Raw genomic sequence first — 21,361 nt, forward strand, 5'->3', positions numbered from 1 at the left:
TTATTTCACACCATTTGTCCCCTGTTTACTGTCAGCTCTTAGCCAGATGTTTAAATACCTTGGAAACCGAAAGCTAAGCCACATGTCTCTGTAGAAGGGTGAGGGCGCATGGCTCTGCTTAGGGGAGGGGGAGAAAGGAAAGGAATTGAGTGCATGGTTTTAAATGCTTCTAGGCATGATAATCTAATAGTAATTGGAACACAGGCGGTGCTCCTTAAACCACTTAGCTGCTATGGATCATATGTGAAAGGGTGCGTAGGACACATGAGACACAGGAATGTAGGACGCTGCTGGACAGACTCTGTCCATCCATGCCAGTATTGTCTGCTTGGGGGATGGGGAACATTCTTCAAGGGCCACATTCTCTTCTGAGCAACCTTCCAGGGGCCATATGCAGCAGGAGCAGACTGGGCCAGAGGCAGAAGCAGGCAGAGCAACTAATGTGAGTTTTCACCTCCGTGTAGGCGGGTGGTTGCTACAGTCTCATCCACCCCTTGCTGACCTGCATCCAGGCAAGCAAGATGCATGTTTGGAGTTCAGAGACACATCCCAAGTCACACTGGATAAGACTCCAGGAATAGACTCTCTGGGGTTTGGCGTGGGCTGTCTGTGACAGTCTGTGAAGACTATGAGGATCCAGGAAAGGCTGTAATTGAAATGTCTTCAGACTGTGGTCAGTAGTTGGCTGTGGTAGGGCCTTTGCTTGGCCTTGCTATACCAAAGAAGAAGAAGAAGAAGAAGAAGAAGAAGAAGAAGAAGAAGAAGAAGAAGAACTCAAGGAGAATGCAAAGGAAGACTGGTGAGGGGTGTGGCCTGGGAGCCAGCTTTGGCCATGATAATAATAATAATAATAATAATAATAATAATAATAATAATAATAATAATAATAATAATAATTTATTATTTGTACCCCACCCATCTGTCTGGGTTTCCCCAGCTACTCTGGGCGTCTTCCAACAAAGATTAAAAATACATTAAAATGTCACACATTAAAAACTTCCCTGAACAGGGCTGCCTTCAGATGTCTTCTAAATGTTAGACGGGCTAGTGACATCTGGTGGGAGGGCGTTCCACAGGGTGGGCGCCACTACCGAGAAGGCCCTCTACCTGTTTCCCTGTAGCTTTGCTTCTTGCAATGAGGGAACCGCCAGAAGGCCCTCGGTGCTGGACCTCAGTGTCCGGGCAGAATGATGGGGGTGGAGACGCTCCTTCAGGTATACTGGACTGAGGCCTTAGGGCTTTAAAGGTCAACACTAACACTTTGAATTGTGCTTGGAAACGTACTGGGAGCCAATGTAGGTCTTTCAAGACTGGTGTTATGTGGTCTCGGCGGCTGCTCCCAGTCACCAGTCCAGCTGCCGCATTCTGGACTAATTGCAGTTTTTGAGTCACCTTCAAAGGCAGGCCTATGTAGAGCACATTGCACTAGTCCAAGCAGGAGATAACTAGAGCATGCACCACTCTGTCGAGACAGTCTGCAGGCAGATAGGGTCTCAGCCTGCGTACCAGATAGAGCTGGTAGACAGCTGCCCTGGACACAGAATTGACCTGCGCCTCCATGGACAGCTGCGAGTCCAAAATGACTCCCAGGCTGCACACCTGGCCCTTCAAGGGCACATTTACTGCATTCAGGACCAGGGAATCCTCCACACTAGCCTGCCTCCTGTCCCCCAAGAACAGTACTTCTGTCTTGTCAGGATTCAGCCTCAATCCATTAGCCGCCATCCATCCTCCAACTGCCTCCGGGCACTGACACAGGATCACTATGTTCTATCTCCACTGCCTGAGCAATGTGCCTTTGGATGCCAATCTCTGAGAATCACAAGTGGGGAAAGCACAACTTCCCTTGTGCCCGGCTTGCAGGATTCCAATTGGCATCTGGTCAGCCACGTGAGAATAGGAAGCTGGCCTTTGATGGTCCTTAATAGCTCAGTTGGGAAAGCATTGCACTCTTAATGTCAGGGTTGGCGATGGGTTTGAGTCTGACGTTGGACAAAAGATTTCTGCATTGCAGGAAGTTGGACTAGATGACTCTCGTGGCCCTTTCCAACTCTACAGTTCTACAATTCTATGATCCAGCAAGTTCTCCTCCAGTTCTTCATTCCTGAAATATTTGACTCCACACCTTTCCCTGAAATTTCCAGATCCTTAAATCCATAGCCCATTCTTTCACAAACCACATTGCCCTTTTGGGGTGAGGGCACCTCTTTGGTGGACAAATGCCAAGTCCTCTGTGTTGTTCTGGGTCTGAAGTCCCCATTCATTTAGGCTGATTGGCAGTGGGCCTTCAAGGTTTCAGCCAGAGGTCCAGATCCTGGGGCCTTCTCTGCAGCTGCGCTATAGCCTCTTCCTGATCCAGCCTGGGTAGCATCTCTCTCTCTTTCCCTCTTTCCAGCAGAGCCTTTAATAGTTGCACATCAGGAAGAAACTGCACACAGGGTAGGCAAATTGGTGCCCATCACTGCGTCTCCTTGTTGAGAAAAGCTGTTGAATTTCTGCCTCCCACACGCCTTAGAGAGGCAGCTGGTTTTTTATTTCGTTTTTCAATGAAGAACAATCTCTTTTTCTTCCCCACAAGCTGAAGGCATTTGAAAGCATGTGACGTTCTACTTTCGCAATGTCATAAAAAATATTTGGGATACTGATGCTGCGAGGATGGCAGCAGTGCCTCAGCTCGTTTAATTGTTTGTTTGATGGATCGGTTTCTCTCACACTCTATACTGTGGGCTATGAGGAACTTACAACATTTCTGCTGATTGTTAGTAGGCTGCCATGGATTTCCTGTCGGAGACAGGGCAGGGAACCCTTTTCAGGCTGCGGGCTGCATTCCTTTATGGGAAGCCACCAGGGTTTCCTGCAAACTGCTTTGAGGGGTTTTTGTTATGATCAAGTGGTGTATATAGTTTATGAAATAAACAAGCATGCCTTCAGAGGGCTGCATGCCATTGGTGGGTGGAGCCAGAGGAAATCCCCCCCCCATGCAGATGGAGTTTTAACAATGAATAGACTAACTCAGGCATCTCCAGCTGTTTTGGGACTACAATTCCCATCATCCCTGACCACTGGTCCTGTTAGCGAGGGATGATGGGAGTTGTAGTCCCAAAACAGCTGGTGGGCCAAGTTTGGCCATGCCTGGACTAACTTATAGTAGGGCATGTGACTCCTTTCCAGTGCTACATTCCAGTTCCACCAAAGCCAGATGTTTCTACAAACAGCAGTCATATCTCCATTCTTCATCTAGGCAAGCAAGAGGCTCTATCACACTACAACAGTGTGTGTGTGTGTGTGTGTGAGAGAGAGAGAGAGAGAGAGAGAGAGAGAGAGAGAGAGAGAGAGAGAGAGAAGGGGGTGGGCAGAGATTGTTACAATCTGTTGTAATCTGATTTGAGGATCATTCAATCCAAAGGCAGGATATAAATCCCTTAAAGACCAGCTGTGTGAGGCTGCTTACTTAACTGCTAACTTAACTGCTTACTTAACCCTGCAGCACCCATTACATCAGGCTGTGTGTGTGAAAGAAAAGGGTGTCCTGCAAGCCTCCTCCTTGAGCTTTGCCAAAAGACCTGTTGGCTCCTCTCCAGTTTCCCCCCATTCTTTTTCCACTGCAGGTTCTCTGTAGTTAAGACCTGAGCTTGCCTCCTCCCTCTTTTCCTTTTGTGTTGTGTCTCCTAGATGGTTAACCTGAGAGCAAAAATGGTCTTCTCCCTGATATTAGTCACACTGAGAGCCTTTATTATTATTATTTTTTGCCTGAAGAGAAGGATGGATAAAAATGATTACAAATACATACATACATACTTACATACGTAAAGGTAAAGGGATCCCTGACCATTAGGTCTAGTCGTGACCAACTCTGGGGTTGCGGCGCTCATCTTGCTTTATTGGCTGAGGGAGCCGGTGTATAGCTTCTGGGTCATGTGGCCAGCATCACTAAGCCGCTTCTGGTGAACCAAAGCAGCGCACGGAAACGCCATTTACCTTCCCGCCGGAGTGGTACCTATTTATCTACTTGCACTCTGAGGTGCTTTCGAACTGCTAGGTTGGCAGGAGCAGGGATTGAGCAACAGGAGCTCACCCCTTGCGGGGATTCGACCTGCCGACCTTCTGATCAGCAAGTCCTAGGCTCTGTGGTTTAACCCACAGCGCCACCCGCGTACATACATACATACATAATGTTGGAAGCAGAATGCTTCTGAATACCAGTGCAGAGTGCATTCAGGGCTTCCGTTGGGCATCTGCTTGGGCACGGCAAGAATAGAATGCTGGACTAGATGGGCCACTGGCTTAAACCAGCAGGGCCCTTCTTAGGTTCTTATGTAAGTAATAGGGGCTGATGCTCCTGCTCACTCCAACCTACCCACCCCAATTCCCCCCCCCCAAAAAAAATATAGTATTGAGGTATGTAAGTGAGGACTAACTAACTAGCTGAAGAGGGGGGTGTTTGAAGCTCAACAGTATGAGAGAAGGGAGGCCCACAAGATTAGTTGCCAACAGTGGCATCGTCAAAATATCCAGTCTTATTTGCAAATTTTGCTTTTCTGGGGCACATGGCTTATTTGAAGCGCCTTTGGAGAGTCTCTCCCTTCGATTTGTGCTGCTACTTTGCAAGCCTCAGTCAGCGCAGTTGTGGCATGGCTAAAGTAATTAATCAAACAGCATCCATGGTGACTCGTTGGCGAACTTTGCATTAATGGACTCATTAGTGCGCTACATCTGAGAAGGTAGAGGAGATGTATACGGCTCAGTGGCCTCTAGGATATCTCCAGGTGGGGTTTGGGTGTGTGTGGATATTTGCTAAAATTAGCATTTTCCATTTCAGTGCTGTTGGTGCCACAGCAATCCGACAAGGAAAATGAAGGCTTTGCTTACTAGGCCATTATGCCTGTGGAGAAGAGAATTGCTTTATAGTCCTATCTGCTTAGGCAAATTTGGAAATCAAAGAGGATGATAGCTTGAAGGCATCAAGGTAGAAGCTGCATTAACATGACAGAGCTGGAGGGTTGGATAAAAGCAAGCAGGCGGGAGTGGCAGCCTGAGCATTTTTTTTTAGTCTGAGGCCAATTGTGAGTTTGCTCATGCTGATGCTCCAGGCTGAAATCATTGGTTTATAGGGTTCAATGCACCCTTTTATATCACCCCCTTGTGACACAAGATCTCTGCTGAGTTGGTAGCTGCAGTACCGCTACTGGCCACCTGTAGTGGTGGTGCTGCAGCATAACAGGGAACAGCTGAGGAACTCCATCACAAGAATATTGAACCCTGCCTTATGCTGAGTCAGACCATTGATACAGAGAATAGGATATGTGAAAAAGTCCTCCTTTTTGTCTGTGCTGAATATCCCACCATTCTAGGTAAAAGTAAAGGGACCCCTGACCATTAGGTCCAGTTGTGACCGACTCTGGGGTTGCGGCGCTCATCTCGCTTTATTGGTCGAGGGAGCTGGCGTACAGCTTCTGGGTCATGTGGCCAGCATGACTAAGCTGCTTCTGGCAAACCAGAGCAGCGCATGGAAACGCCGTTTACCTCCCCCCCCCCCCGGAGCGGTTCCTATTTATCTACTTGCACTTAGCAGGAGCAGGGACCGAGCAACGGGAGCTCGCCCCGTCACGGGGATTCAAACCGCCGACCTTCTGATCAGCAAGTCCTAGGCTCTGTGGTTTAACCCACAGCGCCACCCGCATCCCACCATTCTACTTTACAGTATAACCCCAAGTTCTACTATTATCAGTAGCATTATGTTGCCCCTCAACATCTGCCTACTGAGCAGCAACTCCCACTATGAGTTAAGGGAGTGGTGCTGAGCTGCTGGAACTTGCTCAGATTATGATGGAGACAAGTCTGACCTCTCTGGTGGCTGGGGTTACCAAGGAGTATCTTGACGAATTTCTGACAACAACTCTTCAGCTGGGTGAAGTTGTCAGGTTGATTTTAACGGTGCTATCTTTATGTGCTGTGTGCGTCTGCAGGACACGGAAGTCCTTAACACAGCCATCCTGACGGGGAAGCCGGTGTCTGTCCCAGTAAAGGTGGTTGCCGTTGAAGAAGATGGATCGGTGAGAGATGTGTCTGGTTCCACCGAATGCAGATCAGCTGATGAAGACGTCATAAAGGTAAGGAAGTACACCCCAGTTCTAAACAGATGCCTTTGAGATGGTCACAAGAAGAGCCTGACCAAGGTGGCCTTCTCCTATACCTGGTATCCAGAGAGATAACACTGCCTCTGAAAATAGAGGTCCTTTATTCATTGATGGTATTTTACTCCATGAATTTACCTGTTCATCATCACTCCTAACAATGAACTCAAGTGGTGAGTGCCAACAGCAGTGGGACCTCTGAGAAACAAGAGAGTAGTATCAACATACCCTGATGTTTGCAGAAGTATGACCTTTCTACAAGCCCATGCCCTGTCTTCATTTAGTGTTCATTGTCAGTTGGAAAAGAAAATTGGAAAATGAAAGTAGTGATGCAGACTCTGGTATTCAGCTTTTGGAAAGCACCATCATGTAAAAGATGTGTGTGCAAAAAGCTAGCACATCAAAGGTAAAGTTTGCAACCTAGCCTCTTCCTCCTGTGTTCATTTTCTAATTGCACGGGGGGGGGGGGGGTTCTTGCAGGAGAACATTCAAAATGTGAGCATCCACCTGAAATCTTTTCAAGACTCTGCTATCACACCCACAGCACATTCACTTGCATGTGCAGACCAGGACCATGTGTGGAAAAACTAGTCAGGGCTGCAGAGCATGGATGGGGAACCTGTGGACCTCCAGATGTCACAGAACTCCTCTAGAATTATTTTAAATACTCTTGCAGCTTCCGGAAGCAGACATTTCCTTCTGGATTTCATGCTGCTAATGATTTGCAAGCTGGCATATATGTCCCCTGTGGATTTCTGTTTGAACCTCCAAGTCTTGCCTCTTTGTATTTTATGCTCATCAGTCTAACCTTTTATTTTGAGTTGACATATGACTGGTGATGGCTTCAAAGGTAGCAGAGGCTTTGTCAGAGAATCATTAATTGGGGATCTTAAGTGGGCTGGGAAATATTAGGGCTGGCCTATTATTCATTCTCAAATAGACAGCTCTGGTTTTTATACCAGACCCCGAAACTCACCTTCTCACCTTACTTTTAAAGACTTTGAATGAGTTCAAGTAGAATGAAACAATGGGGGAGGGAAGAAAGTTCAGCAAATTCTCCAAGTCATTTTGCAGCTTTGAATTTGGCAGCTAAGAAATGTGATCTAAACTTTTATTGAGTAAAATACGGGAAAATAGTATTTGGGATACAGCAATGTCCAAGCTTCTTACCATTGCATTAAAGGCATAATGAATAGAGACACCTTCCAAGAAATGTAGACCCCTTTCTTTAATGATGTTAATGGCCCAAATCAAAACCTTGTTATACCAACCACTCAATACTTCACAGTGGGGAAATTGCATTAAGTAATATGTTAGCATGTTGAATGTGTAAGTTTATGTCTAGAGTCAATGGATAAAAGAAACATAATTAGATGTACTGCTGGATAAGTGTTTAATGTGTGTATCTGAAGAAGTGTGCATGCACACGAAAGCTCATACCAAGAACTAACTTAGTTGGTCTTTAAGGTGCTACTGGAAGGAATTTTTTTATTTTGACTATGGCAGACCAACACGGCTACCTATCTGTAAGTGTTTAATGGTTCTTGCATTTGTTTAAAAACAAATAAAAATTTCTTGCAAAAAATGGGGGGGAGAGTCTCCCTCTCTTCTTATTGTAGCTTCTAAGGCAGAGACAGAGGAACCAGTGGCCCTCCAGATATTGCAGAACTTCACATCCCACCATCTCAGCAAGCATGGCCAATGATCAGGGATAATTGAAGTTGTAGTCCAACAATATCAGACTTATTTTGCAGGGGTGGGTGGGTCCCTTCCTGGAAATTTTGACTCATCTCTGCTTTGTACTGGAATTGACAAGGGCTTAATTCCTTGAGAATCCTTACCTGTTTCCACCTGCTGGCATTAGGAGATGTCTCCCAAGCTGTTCAAGGGGTTAACTCTGCTTGCATGCCACCTGTGCTAAATTATGAATGACTCCTACCGTCACTGCTTCTCTGATGGCAACCAAGCTACCCCACTGCAGCTGACACTTCTACATGCTAGTCCTCAGCAAAATTCCATGCCAGGAGAAGTTTAGGAAGCCAGAGAAATAGACTAAAGAATGAAACAAATCCTCCATATAGAGCTCCCTCACTACAGGAAAGTGGAACAAATGATTGATCAGAAAATGTACAGTAGATTCCAGCGTATAAGACGACTTTTTAACTCCGGAAAATCCTCTAAAAAGTTGGGGGTCGTCTTATACGCTGGGTATGGGTTCGCTGGGCAGTAGCAGTGGGCGGCGGGCTCTGCTCCACGCCGGGAGGAAGCTGCCTAGCAAAGCCGACAGCATCGCTGGGCAGCTTCGCCGGGCGGCTTCGTCCTGGCGCGGAGCCCGCTGCCCACTGCCGCTGCCCAGCGAAGCTGCCGCATATAAGACTGGGCATATGTCGACCCCCCAAATTGGCAGCTACCAATTTGGGGGGTCGTCTCATACACCCAGTCGCCTAATACGCCAGAATCTACGGTATCTCATTGAAGTAGGCCCATGCCACATTGCAGCACTAATGGATAAAATGGGTGTTTCATCAGAAAACGTGTTCTAGTCCAGACAGGGTCTGGTGAACCTTAGCTAGAGACCCACATCATGGCCACAGTTTTGCCTGTGACCCACCTGGGATGGCCTTGCGACCCACCTGTGGGTCCCAACTGGTTGATGATGACCTATGGAGTAGATATTATTGAGCTAGATGGACCAGCAGCCTGACTCAGTATATCTATGGCAGCTTCTTCTGTTCTACCCCATCCTAAGGAGGTGTTTGCGTGCCAACCTTCTGTAGACTGTGCATTCCTGAGACAGTTAAACCATCATTTCTGTATACACAGTCAGGATAAAGGTGTGATTAAGTGATGCGTTTGCCCTGCCTTCCCAAAGAGCATTGAAAAGGTCAGCTAGTGCTTCTGATCCCTGTTATTGATTTTGAGAATACCCTGGATCAGAAGAGATAGAGTAAAGAAATATTGTAAGATCACTGCCACTGCTTCCTGCCAGTGGCCAGGGATGATGGGAGTTGGGAGCCCAGTAACATCTGGTGGGTATTTTTTTTTTAAAAAAATAATATTTATTGCTTTTAAACCTTACAAAAAGAAGAAAAGAGAAGAAAAAAGAAAGAAAAAAGGAAAAGAAAAAACAATACAATACAATATATGAACAATACAGAACGCAACATTAACATTAACACATTAAACAAAACAAAAGCAAAAACAATTCAAAAAACACACATCATACCATCTCAATATCCTCTTTCATTCCCTTGTTTCATCGACCTCCTCTCACCTCCCTTTTTGTATTCCATTTCTATTAATTGTTTCAGCAAATCCTTTCCATCTTTCTCTATTTTCTGTCATGTAATTATCTTAACATATTTTAACCTTATTTTCCATTAATACTATAATACTTATTTATACTTAAATCCTTAAAAAGTTTCTACTAAAGCCGTATAATTCCCTTCCAACATTTTTCTAACACTCATTAATTTTACATTATTTCCATATATAGATTTTAAACTTTTTCCAATATTCTTCCACCGTCTCTTCTCCCTGGTCTCGGGTTCTGCCAGTCATTTCCATCAATTCCATATATCCCATCAACCTGGTGATCTTCTGTCCGAGGCTCTTAACTCTTTTCCAGGTCCCTTCTGCAAGTCTTCTTCATGTTTATACATGCACTTTACTTTGTCTTCTCCTGATCTTGTTCTTATTTTCCTTCCTTTGATGCTGAAAAGTAGATCTCCGGGAAAATCCCATCTAGCAATGTTTTTATTCCTTCTCGACAAATCAGCCCGATCTCCATAGTTAAAACTAAAATTCACAAGGTATTTCCAGTCGTGCTTCAAAGTTCCTCCAAGTCTGGCAGTCCCCACAACTCCAGTCTCCTCCTGACCCAAGTCCAAGTCCCAAAGGTCGATAAACCCCTGCATGAGGGGATCTGTCCAACTTTCTTTCTCCAGTCTAAGCGGGGCTCCAATCCTAAAAGTCTGACTTTCTCTAAATTCAGTCTTGAAAGGCATCAACTTATAATCAACAAGTTGCAACTGTACGGCTGGGGCTCTCTCCCTCTCCACTTGTGCCACTTTAGATTCCACAGCAAAAACTTTCTCCCCCGCCTTCTCCTCAATTTGCCATGTCATGGTGGGTAAAATGTTAGCCACCCCTGGTGCAAGGAAGAGTGAGCTCAGCAAACCAGTTTTTTGACTTGGCATAAGGGATTTCCCTTCGCTCTTGTATCTCCTCTGGCTTGAACAAAAACACCTCACTTTTCTTGTGACTCTCGTGACTTCCTGGAGATTAAACATCCTAAAAGCTACAGTTGCATTGTTTAATTGATGAGCCAACTAGATTAATCAGTTCAGATGGTTTCAGTGGACTTGAAGAATAAAGAAATCATTTCATCCCACTCGTAAAATGTAAGAGCAGAAATATTAAAACAGCACTCTTATAACCTTTAAAGGGCAAAATCCCCATAGGAACATGTAGAAATGAGTGGTCCCTAATATCCATTTGGCCAAATGCGTTTTGACAAAGTCTTCTTCAACGGCTGGATATTTCCTTAGGCTTTGATGTAAGGGAACACAATTCCTAAAATGAGGACAAGTCGTATAAAAATTCAGGATACTTACATCCTCTCAGGTGAGCCAACTTGGGACCCATACCGTGGGTGCCCAGTGTGCATGTGCCACACCTCTCTACACGTCATGATGTTGGCACAGTATGTACATGTCCTCTGGCACTGCGATGGCAACTGGGCCGGGACGTGCGCCTCCACTGTGGAGCCTCTATTGAGGCCTGTGGCTGTGGCTGCACCCTGGAAGCATGTCTGCGGCTGCAGCAGGCCTCAACAGAGGCCCCACGGTGGAGGCGCCAGCCCCGGTCCAGTTACGGCCGCAGTGCTGGAGCGCCAGAGATAAAATGGCAGGCGGCAGGGTCAGAGGCCCAACAGCCACAGCAAAAACTTTGTGGGTGCCCGGGCTCCCAGGGCCCCCTGGAGTTGAACACCAATGCATCCCCTCAATTTCTTGTTTTACTGTTTTAATCAGAATAAACAATAATCCTTCCAGTAGCACCTTAGAGACCAGCTAAGTTTGTTATTGGTATGAGCTTTCATGTATCTGAAGAAGTGTGCATGCACACGAAAGCTCATACCAGTAATAAACTTAGCTGGTCTCTAATGTGCTACCGGAAGGAATTTTTTAATTTTGTTTTGACTACGGCAGACCAACACCTACCTGTTTTAATCAGGAAATAGTAATTTTGGCAGGTACTAATGAGCCATGAAAAAAATACAGTGGTACCTCGGGTTAAGTACTTAATTCGTTCCGGAGGTCCGTTCTTAACCTGAAACTGTTCTTAACCTGGTACCACTTTAGCTAATGGGGCCTCCTGCTGCCGCCGCGCCGCCGCCGCACGATTTCTGTTCTCATCCTGAAGCAAAGTTCTTAACCTGAGGTAATATTTCTGGGTTAGCGGAGTCTTTAACCTGAAGCGTCTCTAACCTGAAGCGTATGTAACCCGAGGTACCACTGTATAGCCATGTGCTCTTTTTTTAAAAAAGAAAAAAGTCTGATGACTCTTTCTCATCCCCTCTCTCACTAACTCTCACTCTCATAAGAACATAAGAACGCCTGTAGTTTGCAAGACCAGGCCAAAGACCCATCTAGTCCACCCTGCTCTCACAGTGGCCAACCGGATGCCCATGTGAACAAGCGGGACCTGAGTCAACAGTGCTCTCTCCTGCTGCGCTTTCCAGAAACTGGTATTCAGAAACACACTGCGTTTAGGCATCCTGACTTGAAGCTATTGACTCAGTCTCTCCTCCTCTCTCTCAGGAAGAAATGTCTGTTCTAATATCATGCCTGCTGTGACACACACAGACATCTAAAAACAAAGAAAATCTACTTCCTTCCCCCCACTTTAGAACTGTTATTTTCCTTGATAATGGAGATTTGTGCAGATGTAATCAATTAATTGACTGATTAGAGGATTAGCTGATTCAAACTCCCACAATCTGACTAAGATTCCTTTAAACTTGAGTGACAGCCAAAACTTCCCTTTTCATGGCCGCATAACTCTGCTGCAGTTCTTATCTGATGAGGGACTTTCTTATTTATCACTCCACGATAAATTGTAACTCTTGTAAACCCTCGAAGTTATAAATCACCCGTTTGTTCCTTGCCGTCTCTTATTTCCTCCCCCTCCCCTCTTCACTTCATTACGCCACACAGAGATGTGTTAAGATAGCATTTGTAGACTTATCTTGGTGTTAATTGAGTTTCCAACATTTTTTTTTGCTGAGGTATTTAGGTGTTACTGAGCACCAAGTAACACTGACTGGGGAAATGTCATTAAAAAGGATTAGGTGCCCAGGAACATTAATATCTTTGTAGTGTGTGGGAGGTGCTGCATTTCAAAACTCTCCCATTAAAAGCTACATCCCACAACACAAAGTAGCTAGGGTGAGATCTCATATTGGGCCAGTTGGATTTGTAAGCTAGCAAGAACACAGAACTCTTTTGGGGATGAATGAATGAATGAATGAATGAATGAATCAATCAATCAATCAATCAATCAATCAATCATATTATTTGAATTCTGCCTTCCAAAGTTATAACCCTGCTCAAGGCGGCTTACAACACATAAAAAATACATAATTACAAACCTAACAAAACATAACATAACAGCAACAACACCCCCCAAAACCCCCCTAAACAATACCCCCAACCAAGAGTTGAATGATACAGTGGTACCTCGAGTTACATACGCTTCAGGGTTACATATGCTTCAGGTTACAGACTCCACTAACCCAGAAATAGTGCTTCGGGTTAAGAATTTTGCTTCAGGGTGAGAACAGAAATTGTGCTCTGGCGGCACAGCAGCAGTGGGAGGCCCCATTAGCTAAAGTGGTTCTTCAGGTTAAGAACAGTTTCAGGTTAAGAACGGACCTCTGGAACGAATTAACTACTTAACCAGAGGTACCACTGTAAATGCAAATACTCTGAAGGAGTAGAAGCAGCAGCAGACATTGCTTCTCCTGTGACACTGCTTCTCAGTCCCATCTCTATCCTTTTTAGTCCCATTTCCTCACTTCTTCTGCTGCACACCTGGGATCCTGCTAATCCCAGCAGCACTAGAAAAGTGATGAGCAGAAAGAAGGCCGCACAGCAGAGGAGACCACAAAAGAGAAGATATTATTTCTTATTTTTTTAAAAAATAACTTTTTAAATAACTTTTTTCTCTTTTCAAAAATAATAATAAAATGTTCCCAGATTCTTTGAAAAAAATCTGGTAGCTAGCCTTACACAAACAGCCAAAGACACTGTAATTCTATCCAGAGGGAAGAGTCCAGTCACAACAAAGTAATAATGTTTCACAATTACCTAAAAAAGGTAAAGGGACCCCTGACCATTAGGTCCAGTAGCTGACTCTGGGGTTGCGGCGCTCATCTCGCTTTATTGGCCGAGAGAGCCAGCATACAGCTTCCGGGTCATGTGGCCAGCATGACTAAGCCGCTTCTGGCGAACCAGAGCAGCGCACGGAAACGCCATTTACCTTCCCGCCAGAGTGGTACCTATTTATCTACTTGCACTTTGACGTGCTTTCGAACTGCTAGGTTGGCAGGAGCAGGGACCGAGCAACGGGAGCTCACCCCGTCGCAGGGATTCGAACCGCTGACCTTCTGATCGGCAGGTCCTAGGCTCTGTGGTTTAACCCACAGCACCACGTGAGCCAAAATAATCTGGAGCTAACTGATAGTACAAGTTGTTCCGGTCTTTTGCATATGAATCCTGAGAAAACCACACACCCTTTCCTTCCCTTTCTGTCCTTCACAAGTGAGACACTGTTCTAAGCCTCACCAGGCAGCGTGCATGTAATTGCCTAATTTTGTGCTTCTTTACCCCATTAATTCTGTCCCTTGTTGTTCTTTTCTAATTGATGAAATGTGTCGTGTCCCATTGGCCGTGGCAAACGACGTGGCATTCTTAACCTTTGGTGCTTTGCTTAGTTGATTTTGATTAAGAAGATTGAGCAAGACGGGGCTGACTGGGTGGGCCATGAGTTCATCTCCCCGCTCCCCAACCTTGGCCTTTCTGGGAAAGAACTGGAGTGCTGTGCCTCCCTGACTGGAAACTCTGGCACAATCCACTCTCCTACTTTGTCACCCTTTTGAGGAAGAGCCCTGCTATCTGTGTCCAGCACAATTGCACCAAAATTCAGCCACTCACATTTATTATATTGTTACCACCCTGTGATCTACAGATGAAGGGCAGTACAGTGGTACCTCGGGTTACAGACGCTTCAGGCTACATACGCTTCAGGTTACAGACTCCGCTAACCCAGAAATAGTACCTCGGGTTAAGAACTTTGCTTCAGGATGAGAACAGAAATCGTGCTCCAGCGATGTGGCAGCAGCGGGAGGCCCCATTAGCTAAAGTGGTTCTTCAGGTTAAGAACAGTTTCAGGTTAAGAACGGACCTCCGGAACGAAACTTAACCCAAGGTACCACTGTATAGAAGTTTAAAATAAATAAAATAAAATAAAATAAAAGCTAGCAAAGTGTCTGCCATTATATGGGAGGGCTGTGCGTAGTCAAATATCATGAGGACATTTGGAACTGCAGTCACTGGCCAAGGAAGGGAGGGACAGGGGGAGCGCACCACCCCCAGCAGCATTGGGGAGGAGGGTACCATCGCAGCCGCCACCCTGGACATGCGCCGTGCACCCTCCCATCGTGCCAGGCGCCATGCCCCTGCAGGCAGTGCCACGCCCCCTGGACGCATGCCGCGCCCTGTGTGTGGCATGCCATGCTTCCGGGGCATGCGCCACATACCACACACCCCGGGGCACACGCCATCCATGCCCCCGCCTGCTTTCCACCCCCAGAACCGGAGCATGGAGTTTCGCCACTGACTGCAGTGCATCTCTGGACAATGGACCTTGGGTGGCTGTTGAGACAACTCAGGAGATGACAGTCGAGCTACAAAGCTGGAACTGTGGTGAACCAGATGCCTTATGGACAAGGCTTTTCCCCCAGCCTGAACTCATAGGAACTCAGTTCCAGCACCTCTCAGGTGGGTGCTATTGGCATTATAAGGGAACAAGGGAGGCGATTTCCAGCACCTCTTTTTCTAGAAAAATAGCACTGCTTATAGGAAATCCGCTGCTTATGGGAAACAGCATCTGAGTGCAACAGGACTCTCCCTGCTTGCAATTCCCAGAAACTGGTATTCAGAGACATATTGCCTCTGACATTGGAGGCAGAGCAGAGCCATGATGGCTAGTCGCCCCCAATAGCCTTATATTCCAGGAATTTGTTTTATCTCATTCTAAAAGCATCCAGTCAATTGAGCCTCATCTGCCATTTGCAAACAGTAACCCCCATCATTCTGGTGCATTTTCCACTCTGGCCCCCAGACCTTCAAACTGGTCGTCATCGGGAGAGGCAGCCAAATATTATTTACTTTGCTCTTCTTGAGATCTGCAATCAACCTTGCTCTCCCTCTGCTCTGTGAGCTTTAATCAGATTTCTCTAAACATTGCTTGAGCGAATGTGTTTGTGGTTTAATTTACCTGCACCTGCCTTCTGGCAACGTGTTCAAAGAGTCACTCCCCGGGGACGTATAATTGACACTGAAGACAGAGATGATGAGTCTGACACGCCACCCTCGTTCTGAAGTACCTGCAGTTAATTTAGGTGACATAAAAGACTCTCGCCGTTGACAGGTCCCAGCTCCTTTCCCCCTCAAGTGGAAGGGTTGTGGGGGATACTTTAACTTATTATTAGCTTCATTTTATTTTGAATTTCCAGCTGGAAAATGGAATGTAGCCACAATTGGGGGAAACGCCTCTTGGAGTCAAAAGCTTTCCTGCCTCTGAGCTTCATATGTTGAAGCTGTCCTGAGTGACATGTTATTTACACCAGAAGCTATAGATGGCCTAAGAAAGAAATACCGTATTTTTCACTCTATAGGATGCACTTTTCCCCTTCCAAAAATTAAGGGGAAATGTGTTTGCGTCCTATGGAGCGAATGCAGGCTCCTTGGCTTCAGCGATATCAATGGGAAGCCTCCAAAGCGCGGAGGGAGCGCTCCCTCCGCACTCCGGAGGCTACACATTGCTTTCGCTGAAGCCTGGAGAGCAAGAGGGGTCGGTATGCACCGACCCCTCTCGCTCTCCAGGCTTCAGGGGTAGCCTCCTGAAGCCTTTGGAGTGCAGCGGGACCTCGTGCTGCGCTCCAAAGGCTTTGGGTTCCTTTTGCTGAAGCCGGGAGAGCAAGACTCTCCTGGCTTCAGCGAAAGGAACCCAAAGACTTTGGAGCGTAGTGCGAGGTCCCGCTGTGCTCCAAAGGCTTCAGGAGGCTATCCCTGAAGCCTTTCGAGTGCAGCGGGAACTTGCACTGTGCTCCAAAGGCTTCACAACCTTGCCACTGCTGCTGGACCTGTTCTGGGGGCTGGGGTCGGGGGAGGCTCGGGCTTCCCCAGCCCCGTGGCTAAAAACGAAGCCAAGACAGCGAGCAGGATCCATTCCGCTCGCTGTCTTGGCTTCTGCCAAAGCTGCACACAACCTCTCCAGCCGGGAGAGGTTGCGTGCAGCTAAAAAAGAAGCCAAGACAGCGAGCGGGATCCATCCTGCTCACTGTCTTGGCTTCTGCCGGCTGGAGAGGTTGCGCGTGGCTAAAGAGGAAGCCAACACAGCCAGCGGGATGGATCCCGCTCGCTGTCTTGGCTTCTTTGCTCTTTGGGGCTGGGGGGGGGGGAGATAAGATTTTTTTCCTTGATTCCCCCCCCCCAAAAAAAAACACCCTAGGTGCGCCTTATGGTCTGGTGCGCCTTATGGAGCGAAAAATGCGGTAGATGCTCTGCATGTGAAGGTCGCTGGTTCAGTCTGTAGCATCTACAGTGGAGCTTGAAAGACCCCTTTCCAAACACTGGGGAGCTGCTGCCATGCACTGTAGACCAGGGTGGGAATCCCTTCAAACCTGAGGACCTTAGGCCTTTCTCTCTGCCCTTTAGAGCTCTTCCCAGGCCACACTCCTTACCCAGCCACATGTCAGTACGCCTTTGAGCTGATGCCAACGACTGGGCTCAACAACTTCTTCTGCCCTGACTGGGCTAGGTGACTGGGGAGCACTTCCAGAGACCTTCCACTCCTGGAAAGCAGGTCTAAGTGCACTGGACCCACAACTGTCCATTGTGAGCACCAAACTCAGCAGAGTATGAACAACACGGAAGACTGCTGTGAAGCATAACTTCTTTATTTCCTAACAGCTACTGCAAACTAAAGGGACGCGGGTGGCGCTGAGGGTTAAACCACAGAGCCTAGGGCTTGCCGATTAGAAGGTCAGCAGTTCGAATCCCTGCGACGGGGTGAGCTCCTGTTGCTTGGTCCCAGCTCCTGCCAACTTAGCAGTTCGAAAGCACCTCAAAGTGCAAGTAGATAAATAGGTACCACTCCAGCGGGAAGGTAAACGGCGTTTCTGTGCGCTGCTCTGGTTCGCCAGAAGCGGCTTAGTCATGCTGGCCACATGACCCAGAAGCTGTATGCTGGCTCCCTCGGCCAATAAAGCGAGATGAGCGCCGCAACTCCAGAGTCGGCCACATCTGGACTTGATGGTCAGGGGTCCCTTTACCTTTTTACTGCAAACTAAAAACTAAAAGAGACTACTGGACTGCATGAGTATTACAGTTCTCACTCGCCATCTAATCACTATAGAGATAACACAGAGACTCCCACAGAGTCAGGCTGGAGCAGAAGAAGCAAAGAGCAGTTTCTGCCCCCTCCTCTCTGAAATCATTGTCAGGAGATTCTTGGAATGCGAGGGGGTGAAAATATCCACATCACATTCATTACATGTAGACAGCCCTGCTACATGTCCTCCTTGAGTATTTTCCCCTGGCTGCAGAGCCACCAAGAAGCAGTGGCATAGCGTGGGTTGCCAGCACCTGGGGACACATGGAGGGGGTGGGTGGGAGGGAGGGAGGGAAATGGATGGAGTACACGTGCACATTCGACTGCCTAATGGTCTCTGCGTCATGGGGGATCACAGCCACAGAGATAAGAAAAAAAGAGTCCTTCCGTTGTCTGGAGAGGTCACTTCCTGGTTTGTATGGAGAAGCCATTTTCAATGGAGCCCAGAGACGGAAGTGCGCAGCTGTATTGAGGCAGCACTAGGTGTTGACATTTTTCGCCCCTAACCATTTTGCTCCTGGGGCAACTGCCCTTGTGATCCCCCCCCACTGCGCCACTGCCAAGAAGCAGGTACAGAGGGTATTGTTGTATTGGCCCACAGATTAAACAAAAAGGGGGAGAACCATGTACACCACTTTTTGCTCCTTGGAGTAAAAGGTGGGACATAAATGCAATGATTAATAATAATAATAGCAGCAAAAAATAACAATAAATTCATACATACATATTGGGTGAAGGGTGTTTGTGAATGCATTCCATCCTGGAAAAATGACTGATAGGTCCATAACTGTATGATGTTAACCTTGTTGTTTAGTTGTTTAGTCGTGTCCGACTCTTTGTGACCCCATGGACCAGAGCACGCCAGGCACTCCTGTCTTCCACTGCCTCCCACAGTTTGGTCAAACTAATGCTGGTAGCTTCGAAGACACTGTCCCACCATCTCGTCCTCTGTCGTCCCCTTCTCCTTGTGCCCTCCATCTTTCCCGACATCAGGGTCTTTTCCAGGGAGTCTTCTCTTCTCATGAGTTGGCCAAAGTATTGGAGCCTCAGCTTCACGATCTGTCCTTCCAGTGAGCACTCAGGGCTGATTTCCTTAAGAATGGATAGGTTTGATCTTCTTGCAGTCCATGGGACTCTCAAGAGTCTCCTCCAGCACCATAATTCAAAAGCATCAATTCTTTGGCGATCAGCCTTCTTTATGGTCCAGCTCTCACTTCCATACATCACTACTGGGAAAACCATAGCTTTTACTATACGGACCTTTGTTGGCAAGGTGATGTCTCTACTTTTTAAGATGCTGTCTAGGTTTGTTAACCTATAGGCTGCTAACAGTAGAAAATGAGTAGACTTTTCAGAGCTCAGTGGAAGCTGGTTCATTAGGGTAAAGGGGGCACTTCCCTATCAAGCGCAGTCCGCCCTCAGGCAGTCCCCCACCCCCAATCTGCCTGTTTCCTTTGGTTACAACCACTCCAGCGGGTGACACTGGCTATTGGCCTCATCTTCCTGAGTTTCTTTGTTGCCTTTGTAGAATTCAGCAGGGATGAGGATGAGGACAAACCAGAATGCATTGACTCCACCCATGTGAGTAGCCAAGGGGGGAGGGGGCACCTGCCCCCCATCAAGTAAACCAATAGAAATACTTAACTAACTGACCAATCACGTTGGTTCTGCCCCCTAACAAAAGTCCTCCCCCCCAATCCTGGCTATGCCCCTGACTCCACCCATTACTGGGCTTGGCTTGCCTACTGTTGGCCTCCCTGCCTTATATAATAATAATAATAATAATAATAATAATAATAATAATAATAATAATAATAATAATAATAATAATTTATTTATTTATACCCCGCCCATCTGGCTGGGTTTCCCCAGCCACTCTGGGCGGCTTCCAACAGAACACTAAAATACAATAACCTATTAAACATTAAAAGCTTCCCTAAACAGGGCTGCCTTCAGATGTGCCTATGGGCACCAGTCTCCAACAAAGAAGCTGAAATATGGGTGATGCTCCTGGCAAAGCCACTTCCAGGCCTGCCCCAGGAGGTGGGGTTGCGGGCATCACGCCCTTCCCCACGTGAGCGGGGGCTGGTCTCAGCCCCCGCGAGAGCAGGGGAATCCCGTCCGGCCACTCCTCCCGGCCAGCCAATCGGCTGGCTGGAGGGGGCGTGGCTTGCCCTATTTAGGGCCGGAGCGGAGGGGGCTCGCCCTCTCTTCTCCGGCTAGCCCCACGTTTCCCCACCCTCCCTCCCTTTAGTAGGGCTTTAGGCAGGTCTGACTTTGCTATGGGCTTCGGCCTGTCGCCGCAAGGGGCATGGTAGGAATTTTTCCCAATTGGCAATTTCCAGCCTTTTGGTTTTTCGCCTACCTCGTAGCAACTCGTCACAACTCTTCGGCATTGGCGGTAGGCATTGGTAAGAAGGGGTTAAGAGGATGTGTGAGGGGGGAGGAACGCCATCACCTCCCCCCAGTGAACGAAGGGTGGTCCGTTAAAGGACTCCGGGGGGCGTGGCCCTGTCCGAAGCCTATGGAGGTGTGGGCCAAAGGCACGCCCCAGAGCGGTGACCCGGGGGAGCTCCTAGTCGACGTGCCTCGGCGGGAGACTCCCCCGATCAGTGTTAACCCTTCACCGTGTCTCCAGCAAATGGGCTGGAGCCGGATAGTCGTTAGGACCAATGCCTAAGCCAATGCCTCTCATTCCTGAATTCAATAAAGTTGTGGCCTAATTCGCCCAATTAACCTTAACTATGGTGTCTCGTGTGTTTATTTATCTTGGTGGGGGGCGGGAACTCGCCACGCAATCATGTATAGCTCTGCTTCTTTCCTCCTGGTATAATCCCAGCTTTGCAGGCCTGCTACATCCTGATGAGTGTTTGAGAGAGGGGGGCAGGGGGGGACACAGCCATGATCAGGAGACAAAAAACATATAACTATCCGCACTCCCTAATGACTCCAAAGAGAACTGAATCATTCCTGTGAATGGGAAGATAATGAGCAGAGATACAAGAGCTGTTTCAAGTTTTGAAACAAGGCTTCTAGAATGGATGAGCTCACTTCCTTGAGTTCCATTGATCTATTTGTTTGAATGGCACCAGCAGGCAGGTTGAGTCCTGTGCAGAGACCATTTATTTCAGCTGGAATCCAAAGAGATTTGCACACCCTCTCCGCTGAGTTTGGGAATCCCAGTTGAATTTTGACATAATAAAATAAACAAAACAAAACACATCCCCTTCTTCTCAGGCTTGTCACCGTTGTTGTTCATATTATTAGGAGCAGCAGAAGATTTATAGCTCACCTTTTCTCCAAAGAGCTCAAGGCAGCATTCTTGACTGCCCGCCTCATATTTTATCCTCACAACAACCCTGTGAGGTAGGTCAGGCTGAGAGGCAGTGACTGGCCCAGGATTACCTTGTAAGTTTTGTGGGTGGGTGGGGATTGGGACTAGTCCAGCACTCTCACCAAGACAACCTGCTGGCATGTTTGATGGCAGTGGAGGGCTGCTTGTAACTCCAGAGCCTTACAATCTATTATGTGCTGCCTCGGCTCAGTTT

General features: G+C 47.3%; 2 protein-coding genes across 4 annotated transcripts in view; both read left to right on the forward strand.

Annotated features, from left to right (window-relative positions):
* The window catches only part of TMEM132B (transmembrane protein 132B), a 368,394-nt gene that overhangs the window by 306,229 nt on the left and 40,804 nt on the right, over positions 1-21,361 (forward strand). For all 3 annotated transcript variants that reach the window (XM_081174744.1, XM_081174746.1, XM_081174745.1), the window contains one exon: positions 5,967-6,110. In XM_081174744.1, the coding sequence (XP_081030870.1) occupies positions 5,967-6,110 (144 nt within the window). The remainder of the gene's footprint in view (positions 1-5,966; positions 6,111-21,361) is intronic.
* LOC308576035 (uncharacterized protein) overlaps positions 1-21,361 on the forward strand; it is a 476,523-nt gene that overhangs the window by 276,755 nt on the left and 178,407 nt on the right. The gene's annotated exons all lie outside the window — the stretch shown is intronic.

The sequence above is a fragment of the Podarcis bocagei genome, assembly GCF_964188305.1.
Source record: "Podarcis bocagei genome assembly, chromosome: 16".
Classification (NCBI taxonomy): domain Eukaryota; kingdom Metazoa; phylum Chordata; class Lepidosauria; order Squamata; family Lacertidae; genus Podarcis; species Podarcis bocagei.